Source organism: Molossus molossus, unplaced genomic scaffold, assembly GCF_014108415.1.
Source record: "Molossus molossus isolate mMolMol1 unplaced genomic scaffold, mMolMol1.p scaffold_m16_p_12, whole genome shotgun sequence".
NCBI classification, from domain to species: Eukaryota; Metazoa; Chordata; class Mammalia; order Chiroptera; family Molossidae; genus Molossus; species Molossus molossus.
The window spans coordinates 86,812,046-86,826,193 of NW_023425347.1; the positions used below are offsets into that span (position 1 = coordinate 86,812,046).

Consider the following 14,148-nt stretch of genomic DNA (forward strand, 5'->3'; position numbering starts at 1 on the left):
AACTTAGTGACCCCCTCCATTTCACTCCTGCTAAATTCTTTTCTTTTTCTTTATTGATTTTAGAGAAAGAGAAAGAGAGAGGGAGAGAGAGAGATAGAAACATTGATGAGAGAGAACATTGATTGGCCTCCTCCTGCATGCTCCCCACTGGGGATTTGGCCCACAACCCTGGCATGTGCCCTGACCGGGAATGAACCGGGAACCTCTTAGTGCATGGGTTGATACTCAACACACCAGCTGGGCACTCCTCTAAATTCTACCCAGCAAACTTCTAAAACCCATCTATTCTCAAGTCACAGCCCTGAGCCCTCAACACTTTGGGAAATACTATACTTTCCACCTCCCCACCCTGAATAAATAATAATTTTGCTAACATTTATTGAGTTCTTAGTATATGTCAAGTACTGTTTATTCACCCATGTAGTTCTTATAATAGCCCTATGAGGTAAATACTATCTTTATTCCCATTTTACAAAAGAAGACATTGAGGCTTAGATTGGTTAAAAGCCCTAAGGTCACCCAAGCTGCTCAGTTTGAGTTACCATAGAAATAAACCATCTAGGAAATCCATACCCCTCAGAAGCCCCAGTTGGTAAGTTGGCATCCAAGGTGGAAAATATCGCCTCTGGGTCTCAGGCCTGGCTTTCTCCAGGCACTTGAGTGTATGAGCACACACACACATGCCCATATGCTCAAGTCAGCATTCATATATACACTCCCTCTCCTCCCTCTGCCCTCCCCTTCTCACTCACCTCATTGAAGTTTATTTGATTCTGTTGCCCCTGCTCTCTTGCCTTCATCATTTGCTCCAGGTTGGTGGTCACCACGACAACCAACAGGTTGATGCCAATGAAGGCACCGATGGTGATGAAGGTGGCAAAGTAGAGGGCACCCCCAATCTCCATTGCGTAGTCCCTGGTCTCCAACCTGGAGATGGCAGGCAGGGGCCCTGTCACCGCCCTGGCTCTTTGAGCTCAGTTTCCTCATCTATGAAATGGGGAAATTATCTCAAGGCCTACTAGGACTTCTGCTGCCTCACTGCTGTTTTGCAGATCTAATGCCTATTTCTAGTTGTCATAGCAGCTGCTCTTCATTGAGCGCCTGCTGTACTGCCAGACACTGGGGTCCTCAACCCACCCTGCAAGGTGGGGATTTGTACATCAGCATTATCAAGTTTAATCTATTGGCTACACTCTCTCTTATTATAAAAAGTAATTCAAGCTCATTATAGAAAACCAGAAGGAAAATGTCCAGGAACAATTCCACCCACTGTTAATACCTGTTGTAAATCTCCCATAAAATATTTTCCCAAATAACAATGTTCTCTCTTGCCCTAGCTGGTTTGGCTCAGTGGTTAGAGCGTCGGCCTGCGGTCCAGAGAGATAGGGTTCGGTTCCCGCTAAGGGCATGTACCTCGGTTGCAGTTTGTCCCTGGCCCTGGTTGGGTCGTGCAGGTGGCAACCACTCAATGTGTCCTTTTCACGTTGATGTTTCTCTCTCTCCCTCCCTCCCACTCTATGTGAACAAAAACCAAAAATATCCTCAGGTGAGGATAAAAAATAAATAAATAAAATAATGTTCTCTCTCCCCCCTCCCCAGTGTGTGTGTGTGTGTGTGTGTGTGTGTGTGTGTGTGGTGTATACTGTGCCAGGCTCTATGCTAAGAGATTTATATAGATTTTCTCTATTGATCCTCATAGCAATCCATGACATTGTTATATTGTTTTATAATCTCCAATCGACAGATGAGAAAACTGAAGCTCAGAAAAGAGATGAAATAATTTGCCCAAGGTTGCATGACTACTGTGGTGGAGCAAAGACTCAAAAGCCTAGTCCACCCTATTGTACACTCTATGGTTTTTCCACTACCTAAATCATAACAGATAATGACAGAAGTCCTTTACCAACTGGGCTTCTACTCTCCCATGAAAGGGATAAAAAGAAATCAATCAGTGAGTCCAACTCCCTGAAGTAGACTGGAAATAAATAGGGTTTAGACTTAATGGGAAAGGGGTAAAAGAACAGAACCCAGGCAGCCATATATGGCCAAACATGACCTTGGGCAGTGGGTCTAAGAATAAATGAAATGAGACCCTAAGTTCCCAGGAATCCAGGCAGTGGGCTCCAATGTGGGCTGGAAGGCTGCCCTAAAGCCCTAGTGCAACCACAGACAGCTCCCATGCCCAAGGCCTAGAGACCCAGCTGTTTAGCAAAATGGAAGATATAGCCTCAAATAGGTCTGCAGTGGGACTTTACTTTTTTTTTTTTTTTTTTTAATCCTCACCAGAGGACATTTTTCCATTTTTTGTTCAGGTAGAGTGGGAGGGAGAGAGAGGAACAGAGAGAGAGAGAGAAACATCGATGCGAAAGGAACACATCGAGTGGCTGCCACCCGCACAACCGACCAGGGCCAGGGACAAACTGCAACCGAGGTGCATGCCCTTAGCGGGAACTGAACCCAGGTCTCTCAGGACCGCAGGCCGACGCTCTAACCGCTGAACCAAACTGGCCAGGGCTGTAGTGGGACTTTAAATGGGTGGAGTTTAAAGGGGACAAGACTTCAAGTAGTCCACAAACCCAGAGGCCCCAGCCCCAGGGGTCTCCTTTCCTCCAGTTTAAAGCCCTGCACCCCTTTCTTGTTGCTCCATCCTCATTCCCAGACCTGAAGCTCCCCCCACAGCCCTTTTTCCTCCCCAGTCAGTATTTTGCTTCATGGGAGCCCAGCCCCTGCCTTGCCTGGATGGGCTGGGGGACCAGAAGCCCCACGGGGACTCACTTAAAGTTATCGTAGATGTCTACCCAGCCATCCTGGGTGATGCAGATGAAGAGGGTGTACAGGGTAACCTGCATGTTCTGGAAATGCATGGGTACGAATGCACCAAAGAGAGTAACCCCAAATACGGAGAACACCTGCCAGAGAGACCAAAGACCCGCCCCGACTTTACGCAAGAGCCTTGGAGAGACAGCACATGCAAATGAACGCTTCGAGGGTGGTCACAGGGACTTGGGCCCATAGGCCTCTCTTCTCCAGACACCCCTTTATCCCCACTGACCCACGGCATGTTCAGGGAAGGGGAGTGGCTGGGGCTGGGGGAAGGCACTGACCAGCATGAAGAAGAGGATGAGGCCTATGATATTGGCCATGTCAGGCACCGACTGCAGGATGACGCGAATGATCTGGGCCAGGGGCTCCACCGCCATGCACACATGCACGAGACGAAGGACCCTGTGGCAGAGCCTCTCAGGGGCGCCCCTCGGCCCTTCCCAGACCCCTTCTCCTCACTGCCACCCTACCTGCCTAGACAGGCAGAACTAATCCCCCGCTGATAATAACCCCCCCATCTCTTTCCCAGGGTCTAAGCAGGTCCCCCTCTTTTCTCCAGAATTCCCAGCTCACCTGAGGGTGTAGGTGATAGAGATGACATTGAGTTCATCAATGAAGAATCCCAGGAGCAAGATAAAGATGATAAGGAAGTTGAGGATGTTCCAGCCGTCCTGGGGGGCAGGGTGGGCCAGCCCCAGCAGGGTCTGTCAGGCCCAGCCCATGGGGACATCCTGGGTCTGCCTTCCCCACACCCCAAGGATGAAGGGCTCAAGGTTCTTCTCACAGCAACACCAGTCATCTGCCATCCACTGCTGTTACTCATTCTGTTGCTCACAAAACATGCCACCCAACAGCATGCACTCACTGTCTCATACATGTGTCAGCAGACAACTGCAGTCTCAGACACTCAGTGGAGACTCACATACATACAGCTAGTTCCTAAGCTGAGCACCCACCTTGGTTAGTGCACTGCTGAAAATGGCCTTGCCCTACAGTTAAGTGACAGGAGAGTATGTGGATGCCCCAGACTTTGTGTGACACACACTCCAATTAATAAAAATGAAGCCCTGGCTGATTTGGCTCAGCAGTTAGAGCGTCGGCCTATGGACTGAAGGGTCACAGGTCTGATTCCTGGTCAAGGGCATGTATCTGGGTTGCAGGTTTGTTCACCAGCCCTGGTTGGGGTCATGTGGGAGGCAACCAATTGATGTTTCTCTCTCTTTCTCCCCTTTTCTCCTTCCCTTCCACTGTATCTAAAAATTAATAGAAAAATATTCTCAGGTAATCCTTAATGTATTTATTAGTATTTATTTTCATTTTATTATTCTTATTATTAGTTAATCCTCACCTGAGGATATTTTTCTTTTTTTTTTAAATAATTTTTTTAGCCCGGCTGGTGTGACTAAGTGGTTGAGCATCAACCCATGCATCAAGAGGTCGCAGTTTGATTTCTGGTCTGGGCGCGTGCCCAGGTTGTGGGCCAAATCCCCAGTGGGGGGCATGAAGGAGGTGGCCAATCGATGTTCTCTCTTATTGATGTCTCTCTCTCTCTCTCTCCCTCTCCCTTCCTCTTTAAAAATCAATAAAGAAAAAATAATTAAAAAGAAAAATGAGAAAGATCTCCATGGACTGATATAGAAAGTTTGCCAGGATCCATTAAGTGGCAAAAGCAAAGTGCAGAACAGTGGTTATAGCATGCTACTGTTAGGAGAGGGAGGAGTACAGATATATACATGTTTGCTTATGATTGCAAAATAAACAGTGGGGGATAAACAAGAGACTATAAATATATAAATATTACCTAGAGAGGGTGGGGGTGGGGAGAAAAGGATAAAAGGAAAGAAGTGAAAAAGCAAGAATTCTGTGTGTAGCCCGGCCAGTGTGGCTCAGTGGTTGAGGGTCGACCCATGCACCAAGAGGTTGCCAGTTTGATTCCCGGTCAGGACACATGCCCAGGTTGTGGATCTGATCCCCATTGAGGGGCATGCAAGAGGTGGCCAATTGATGTTCTCTCATTGATGTTTCTATGTCTCTCTCCAGCCGTCCCTTTCTCTCTTTAAAAATAGCAATATAGAAAAAAAATTTTTTTTTTAAAGTGGAAAGTGGCTATTGCTTAAAAAAAAAAAATTAAATTAGGCCCTGGCCGGTTTGGCTCGGTCGTAGTGTCGGCCTGCGGACCAATGAGTGTTGGGTTTGATTCCAGCCAAGGGCAAGTACCTAGGTTGCAGTTTGTCCCTGGTCCTGGTTGGGGTCATGCGGGAGGCAACCAGTCAATATGTCCACCTCACATGGATGTTTCTCTCTGTCTCTTTTTTTCTCTCCCTCTCTCTCTACCTGAAGATACATAGAAAAATATCCTCGGGTGTGGATAAAAATAAAAAAAATTAAGAAACGAATTCTGTGTGTACTTTTTAATATAGTGTTGATCAATATGTATCTGCATTAAATGTTTTTTAAAAACCCACTCTTTGATGGGAAAAAGTTCTTATATTTCTTGGGTAGTCCAATAAACACAAGCTCTCCTGGTGTCCTATGTTCAGTGTGTCTGTGCCTACACATCCACAGGGAGACATAAGTCTGCTTGTCTACAGTATTAAGCTCATACTATATGCCAGACCCTGAACCAGATTCTGAAGATACAGGATTTCTGCCCTGCTGGGTTTACAGATTATTTTATTTTGAAGGAAGTGGACAGCCAGTAAATTTAAACTCCAGGTGAGAGAGATAGGCGCATAGTATTAGAGAGACGCAGAGCAACACCTAACTTAGTCTGGGAGAGACAGAAAGAATTCCTGGAACAGAGGACATTTGAGTGCATCCTAAGCTGTAAGTAGGAGTAAAGCAAGTGAGTAAGTGGCAGAGAGCTTTCGTAAACAGGGGTCAGCATGGACAAGGACCTGGAGGTGAGATGCAGCAGCGTGTGTGTGTGTGTGTGTGTGTGTGTGTGTGTGTTGGGGAATGCAACTACAAGTAGTTGGTGCAGCTGGAATACCAAGGGTGAAGCCAGGAGTGGTGAGACTGCAAAAATAAGCAAGGATACTTTGGCTTGTGCCTTGGGAGATCACTTTGATAGCAGGTGGGGACACAGGAAGCCATAGCAACATCCTGGCAAGGGAAGACAAAGCAAGAGCTAAAACAGGGATAACAGAGATGCAGAGATGGCAAGAAATTTGAGAAATATTTAGGTGGTGAAATAGTGATTAATAGGCGGTGGAGGTGAGGAGGGGGAAGGAGTCACGCGAGGGTAGTAAAAAATGGGAGAGCTGGGGACAAAACTGGGGATTCCTATGTGGCTGGGTAATATTTGAGATGTTAATTTCCAGACTTTCCTTCCTTCTCTGTACTTTTCCCTTTCTGTCCTCTCATCACCCCTTCCACCACACCCATGCAACAGGGAGCAGGCTTTGTGTACTAGGACCCAGGGGAAGGGATGGTGGTGAGGAAGGAGGCAAAAGTAGCTTCTAACAAGCCCTGGCTTTTCGTAGCCTGGCCCTGGATGAAAGCTTAAGGCTTGGAACATTATCTCAGCCAGGAGTGATTTTGCCCTCCAGGGGACATTTGGCAATGTCGGTAACATTTTTGGTTGTCACAACTAGGATGGTGCTAGTGGCACCTAGTGGGTAGATGCCAGGAATGCTGCTAAACATCCTACAGTGCAAAGGACAGTCCCCACAACAAAGAATTATCCAGGCCAAAACATCAATACTGTAGTGCCGTGGTGGAGAAACCCTAGCTTAGCAGACAAAGCGGAGTGGCTTGGAGGAACACAAGATCCTCATGCTTGCTTCAGGTCTCCTGTGCTCAGAAACGTTCCCTCTTGGTCAATAGATGTCTGTCTGCATCCTAGAGCTAGTTCTGATAAAGCAGTGCAGTGAAACGTTGGCAAAACCAAAGTACCTGAGGTATGTAGATATGAACCAGCCTATTCTTTTTTCTGTTAATTAGCATCCTTGCAGGTGGTTTGCCCAAAGCAGTCTTTAAGACATTCAGACTTCAGAATTTTTGTTCTGGGTTCTACATTCTGTGTTCCATGAAGTGAAACCTCTAACCCAAGGAAAGCCTATAATTCTAATTGGCTGTTCTTTTTATGAGAGGATTTTTTGTTGGGTTTTTTTTTTTTTGGATAGTTTTTTTAAAAAAACATTTTTTTTCTTTATTGATTTTAGAGAGAAAGGAAGGGAGAGGGATAGAGAGAGAGAAATGTTGATGAGAGAGAACATCGACTGGCCGCCTCCTGCATGCCCCTACTGGGGATCGGGCCCACAACCTGGGCCTGGGCCCTGACTAGGAATCGAACTGGCGACCTCTTGGTGCAGGGTCGATGCTCAACCACTGAGCCACACCAGCCGGGCAAGCCTCTGACTCATGATTTTTTTTTTTTTTTGGTACCTGCCCCTAGTGGGAACGGAACCAGGGACTCTCTGGTTCGCAGGCCAATGCTCCAACTGCTGAGCCAAACCGGCCAGGGCCTTGGACAGTTTTTTAAAACTTTTTCTTGGCCCTGGCTGGTTCGGCTCAGTGGTTAGAGCATTGGCCTGCGGTCCGGAGAGAACCAGGTTCGGTTCCCACTAAGGGCATGTACCTCAGTTGCAGTTTGTCCCCGGCCCTGGTTGGTTGTGCGGGTGGCGACCACTCGATGTGTCCCTTTCACATCGATGTTTCTCTCTCTCCCTCCCACTCTACCTGAACAAAAAATGGAAAAATGTCCTTGGGTGAGGGTGATAAAAAAAAACAAAAAACTTTTTCTTGAACATGCCCAAAGGCAAAATAAATCCCTTGACTCCAGAAGTCCTATTCAAACAAAGAGTTTGAATCTTTGCCTCATTTAATGTAACTTTCAGACCCATTGCCACCCAGACAGCTCCTTGATACTCTCCAGAACAGGGGTCAGCAAACACTAGGCCAGGGGCCAAATCTGGCCAGCAGCTCTTTTTTTTTTTTTTTTTTTTGTAAAACCCTCAGGTTAAGAATTCTGGTTTTAATGGTTAGGGGGGAAATCAATAGAATAATATTTGGTGACACGTGCAAATTATATGAAGCTCAAATCTTGGTGTCCTTGAATGAGGTTATTTGGAGCACAGCCATGTTTATTCAGCTATGTGTTGTCCATGCTTCTTCTTTTTTTTTTTTTTTTTTTTTTAATCCTCATCCGAGGACATTTTTCTATTTTTTGTACAGATAGAGTAGGAGGGAGAGAGAGGAAGAGAGAGGGAAACATCGATGTGAAAGGGACACATCGAGTGGCTGCCACCCGCACGACCAACCAGGGCCGGGGACAAACTGCAACCGAGGTACGCGCCCTTAGCGGGAACCGAACCCGGGTCTCTCCGGACCGCAGGTGGACGCTCTAACCGCTGAGCCAAACTGGCCAAGGCTGTCCATGCTTCTTAGTGCTCCCAAAGTAGAGGTGTGTGTGCACTGATGACTGGAGGGCCCACGAAGCTTAAACATTTAGCTGGCCCTTTATAGAAAAAGTTTGTTGGCTCCTACTCTCGAACCCTGTAAATTAAGGTGAATGCTTTCAATCTCATTTCTTCTATAAGGACTTCAAGTTTTTCCCAGAATCACAGAATGGGGGAAGGCTGGAGCAGGGACTGGAACCCAAGGAGGCTGCACTTCTAGTACAAGTCACTGTATCAGACATGTCAGAAGTAGTCAGTCTCTGTCTCTGTCTCTGTCTCTGTCTCTCTCTCTCTACACACACACACACACACACACACACACACACACACACACACACACCTCAGTCTACAGGGCCAGGAGCACAGGGATGGGGACTGGGTGGGTTGCAGTTCCTAAGGAGGGATAGGAGCAATGGCAGGGAGGGCCCAGGATCTCACCTTCCAGAAAATCCAGAAGCCATTTAACCAGCCAAGGAGAACCTCACAGATAAGGATGGTCAGCACAATGTCATCTATGGTAGAGAACAACTCATAGTGTTTCTACATGGAAGACAGAGAAAAAGAGAGGGACAGAGAGGTCAGTAGAGTAGGGAACTGGGCTGAGCCAGAGTGAGAGGATGTCCGGGGGGAGGGAAGGCCCACATCCCTGCTGCTCTTCTTCCTCTGCATCTTTGTAGCTCCACTAGAGCACACTTTGCATGTATATGCCAGGAGCCAGGCTAAGACCACACAAGCATCACTTCACTTTACCCTCACCATCATCCTACAAAGCAGGCTGAATTTTCATCTTACAGGTGAGAAAAGAGAGGTGACCAAGGTCAGACAGCTAGCAGTGAAGACTGCTGTCTGACTACAAACCTTTGCTCCTCTAGAGTGAGGATATTTGAACAAGGGAGGTGGGAGAGAGGCAGAACTGGCTTCAGAACTGGGAGGAAAAGCCCTGGCCCCTGAGATGGAGGACACCAAGTTCCATCTTTTCTCCTCTGATTGTCCCAAGCTACCCCAGGTCCCAAACCCCCAGGCCAGTCTGACCAAACTCCTGGGTATCTCCCCAGGACATGTTCCCTGGCTGGCTGGATTGTGAACTGATGACTTTGATGACTTTGAATTCTGCTTAAACCCCCAGATCACTTTCACCCAACCTAGATCCTACTCCCTTAGCTCCCATTAAGCTGTGACACCACTATAGTCTGTGACCCTATTAACAGCTCCCAGCCCCCTAGCTCTACCCTGACAGTTACCAAAGTCACCTGGACTCCTTCCTTTCTTCACCTGCATGGCCAACAGATTCTGCCCCAAGGTGCTCTGCCACACGTGGAGGCCTCTTGCTACCCACGCCTTGCTACCACCCCCATCTACCAGCTGGGCAGAGCTTCTTAAATCCAATTGTGAGGTTAAAGTTTATGGGCTCCCTGCCTGTTCCAAATTCTCAAAAAGCATCATGGGCCAGGGATGTCTACCTACAACAAGGAAGAGCTTTCTGTCCCTTCATCTCAGTTCCACCCCACTGGCCACTAAAGGCAATATGCTTTCCTCATTATTTATAGAAAGAATTTCCTAAATTGTCCTCTTGGCCTCTCCAAGTCATGGGCATCTATAGCTAGACCAGAGTTGCCTTCTCTACCCACAAGACTTGTATGGTTCTCTATGGCCTGCAGGGTGAGGTTCAAAACCAGACTGGCATTCATAGGCCCCTAGGATTTGACCTCCATGGACACGTATCCTATACCAATGCTTTTACCACTTTTGATTGGGACCCATAGTAAGAAATATATTTTACATCTTACAACATCTCTCCCCGCCCCCACAAAGATAATTTCTATTTGATTCTTTTTCATCCTACTATTTCATTCTATATCCTAATGTTAGGATCTGTACCCTGATTCACATTGTGTGTGATCTGCCCTCCAGTCCACTCATTCTCCAAACCTTGGCAATTGGGTTTCTGCCTCCACCACATCAGAGATACCTCTCATCAAGGTCATGAAGCTACTTGACCAGGGGATGCTTCATAGTCCTTACTGCTTGTCTCTTAGTCACGTCTGCCATGTGCCTGCTCCCTGAGAGCACTATCCTGGTCTCCCTCCCACTCCACTGTCCCTCCTGCTCCTCTGTCTCCCTCTGCACCGTCTCCGCCCCTTTCTGCCCTTTACTTGTAAGCTCTCCTCAGAGCTCTGTGTTGGCCTCTTCTCTTCTCGCTCAATTCTCTCTCCCTGGGCAGCTTCATCCATTTCTTTAGCTTCGGCAACTATCCACCCAGATGCTGGCAACTCTGATGTCACCACTCCACCCCAGTGTTCTCTGCGGTGTTCCAGAGTTGACCTATAACCCCTCACTATCTCTGTGTGGCTATTGCATGGGCACGTCAGACACTACACAACTCAGACTGAACTCAGCACCCTCCCCAAACCTGCTCATCCTATGCCCCCATATCCCAACAAAAAGCACCATCCCCACACAGTTGCTCAAGCCAGAAACCCAACTTCCTGCTCTCCCTTGCTCTGTGTGTGAGATGATGACAGATGTTAAACAAGGCAGTACATGTCAGTGCTCACTAAGGGCTTAAAATCAATCTGCTAGGCCCATGGATCCGACTCCTAGGGGACTTCAGATGCATGTGGTCTTTTTACCTGCTGCCAGAGGCCCGGTCCAAGCCCCACCACCTTTCACCTGAACATCTCCAACACAGTGCTGCCTGCTTCACCTTTTCCCATTCTTGAAACCCTCCCATCCACAGTGTGGCAGCCAGTGTTTTCTCAGCGTGTGCCTGGTCATGTGACTTCCATGCTTTAAACCCTTCCCTGGCTTTCCAATGACATTGGATAAAGGCCCCCTCCTTGACATAATGTAAGGAGCCTGCTGCTGACCACCTTTCTGAACTCATCAGCCACCACATTGGACATTTTAAAAAGTATTGACTTTTAAATAGCACAATCCATGTAATTAGTATACTCCATGTAAGATAAAAATAGCAAGGATGAGACCAAAGTAACACTAGACTTCGAGTTGGACACAGAACACACATGCTATTTCTTCTGCCCCCAGACACTCCTCCTCACCTCTCTCTGCCTGGCCAACTTCTACTCATTCTTTTTTTATTTTTAAATGTGTTTTTATTGATTTTTTTAGAGAGAAAGATAGGGAGAGGAAGAGATAGTAACTTTGATTGGCTGCCTCTTGCAAGCCCCCTACTGGGGATCAAGCCCGCAACCTGGGCATGCTCCCTGACCAAAAATCCAAACGATGACCTCTTGGTGTATGAGATGCCGCTCAATCCACTGAGCCACATCAGCTGGGCTTATACTCATTCTTTAGCTTCAGCTTAAGTGTCCCTTTCTCCAGGAAGCTTTCCTCGACCCATCAGGTTTGATGCCTTCTCTGAGCTTCCATGTGCTCTGCTATTCAGGCACTTACAATGACATGTTTGTGTCTGTCTGAGACAGAACTGGGTATGTTGGGTTCATACCTGGAACCCTGGCACTGAGTACAGTGCTTGGCACAAAGTGATTCTCTCTTACTGACTATTGATTCAAATGAGATACCCTTGTCTGGCCAGTTTGGCTCAGCGGTTAGAGAGTCGGCCTGCGGTCCAGAGAGACCCGGGTTCGTTTCCCGCTAAGGGCATGTACCTCAGTTGCAGTTTGTCCCCAGCCCTGGTTGGGTTGTGCAGGTGGCAGCCACTCGATGTGTGCCTTTCATGTTAATGTTTTTCTCTCTCTCTCTTCCTCCCACTCCATCTGAACAAAAAATTGAAAAATGGCTTGGGTGAGGAAAAAGAAAGAGGTTGCTGGTTCAATTCCCAGTCAGGACACATGCCCAGGCTGTGGGCCCAATCTCCAGTAGGGGGCATGCAGGAGGTGGCCCATCAATGTTCTCTCTCATCGATGTTTCTGTCTCTCTCTCCTTCTTTCTCTCTCTCTCCCAAATCAATATAGGAAAAAAAATTTTTTAAAGAAACATTTAAAAAATAGTTCAAAATTTAAAAAAATAATAATAAAAGTGGATACCCTTGCTCTGGTTGGTATGGTTCTTCTGTTGGTTGGGCAGTGTCTCATGTATCAAAAGGTTGGGGGGCTCGATCCCCCGTAGGGGATGTGCAGGAGGCAGCTGATAAATGTTTCTCTTTATTTATTTATTCATTTAAACTTTTTTTTTTTTATTGATTTTAGAGAGAGAGGAAGGGAGAGGGAGATAGAGATAGAAACATCGCTGAGAGAGAACATCGATTGGCCGCCTCCTGCATGCCCCCACTGGGGACTGGGCCCACAACCTGGGCATGTGCCCTGACCGGGAATTGAACCGGCGACCTCTTGGTGCATGGGTTGATGCTCAACCACTGAGCCACACTGGCTGGGTTCAATGTTTGTCTTTCACATTGATGTTTCTCTCTCTCCTTTTCCCTTCCTCTCTCTCTAAAAATCAATTTTAAAATCTTAAAATAAATAAATAAAATGGGATACCCTTCCCTACAACACATCTGTTTGCCTGCCTCTGCTCACACCATTTTTCCTGCCCTTCCTGTATAATGCAATGTATTCCTGAAAGTTGGGCCCCTCTACCACATGTCTTCTTTTATCTCTAGATCCCTGGAAGGTCAGAGCTGACAGGCCCTTGAAGAGCAGCCAATCCAATCATCACGGACAGATGCGGAGCCAGAGGCCCAGAGAGGGAAGTGCCTTACCCAGGCCCCCCATTAGATCAGTAGTTGCAGAAGTCAGGCTAGAGTCCCACCTGGCCAAGGATGACGTTGGTGCGGAGCGCAATGGTGATGGCGTTGACCACCAGCAGCGTGGCCAGCAGCAGCTGAAACGCCCAGTGTCGGAGCAGTTGCTTGACACATATTCGAGTGATGAACTCCTGTATTTCCCAGGCATCCTGGGAGAGGGCGGAGGACCTTCCTTCAGGCAGGTGTCACCAAGGAGGCCTCTGCCTGGATGTTTGCTCTCAGTGAATGGGGTTCCCTGAGGAAAGCCACTCTGGGGGGGGGGGGGCGGGTAGCTAAGAGGGAATCATGGAATGGGGTATCAGTGTAGAAGTCACTACCTAAAGGGCTCACTGCTGGGGGATCTTTCTGGGACTCATGACAGCAGGGTTACTGCTGGGGAATGTCCTCTGGAAGGACCTTTAGAAGGCAAAAGAGACAACAGTTATCATGAGGGCTGTTGCCTCCTGGGTGCAGCTGGAAAAGGGTCACTGTGGGGGTGAGGTTGGATGCAGCCCAGCCTTGTCCTTACGTTTCTGCTAGTGATGTCTCGGCAGTTGATGAGCACTTGCTCCTCTGGCCGGACGAAGAGCTCGTGAGTGGGCCTCTGAAACGGTGAGGAGAGGGGCCATCAGCGCAGCCTCTGCCCCTCTGGACTCAGTACAGTCCTCCTGTGCCCCACCCGACACTGGGATGCCCAGATTAAGTGGTGGAACCAGGCAGGGGCCACATACCATGACATTCAAAGATTTGATATTAATGGTGTTGAGCCTTTGCTGCCACCAGTTATCAGTCATAGTTGCTCAGTCTCCTTCCACTCTTCAAAGAAACCTTATTCCAAGCGGTCTTGCTCCCCCTCGTGGTGATATCATAGAGGCCTCTGTGACCTCCAGCCATTTGCATTCCACCCAGGAATTCCAATCTTGAGAGACGCTCCTCCCACTGAACCCCCTCAGTACCCCACAGAGGAAGCCAGGAACACTAAGGACTTTGGCTGGGGTCAGACATTAGAGTCTGATGGAAGCAAGTCAGGTCACCTCTACAACCTGGATGGAGACAGGGGTGTGTTCCTACTCTGGATCAGAAGCTGGAGGTGACACTGGGCTAAGGAGAGGAGACAAATGTTTCACCTCAGGGCCTTCCTCCTTGCAGACCACAGCCTGTACCCCGCCCCACTGGCTACCCCATCTCATCACCCAGGTCTCCAGGAGCCCACCCTGC

At 48.0% G+C, this 14,148-nt stretch overlaps 1 protein-coding gene across 1 annotated transcript in view; it reads right to left on the reverse strand.

Moving 5' to 3' along the window:
- Positions 1-13,724, reverse strand: part of CATSPER4 (cation channel sperm associated 4) — a 30,747-nt gene extending 17,023 nt beyond the window's left edge. Inside the window, exons 1-8 of the mRNA XM_036256823.1 lie at positions 13,662-13,724; positions 13,460-13,534; positions 12,957-13,100; positions 8,664-8,765; positions 3,397-3,494; positions 3,105-3,225; positions 2,776-2,909; positions 753-927 (exon numbers count right to left, since the gene is read on the reverse strand). Of these exons, the coding sequence (XP_036112716.1) occupies positions 753-927; positions 2,776-2,909; positions 3,105-3,225; positions 3,397-3,494; positions 8,664-8,765; positions 12,957-13,100; positions 13,460-13,534; positions 13,662-13,724 (912 nt within the window). The remainder of the gene's footprint in view (positions 1-752; positions 928-2,775; positions 2,910-3,104; positions 3,226-3,396; positions 3,495-8,663; positions 8,766-12,956; positions 13,101-13,459; positions 13,535-13,661) is intronic.
- Between the last annotated feature and the right edge of the window lie 424 nt (positions 13,725-14,148).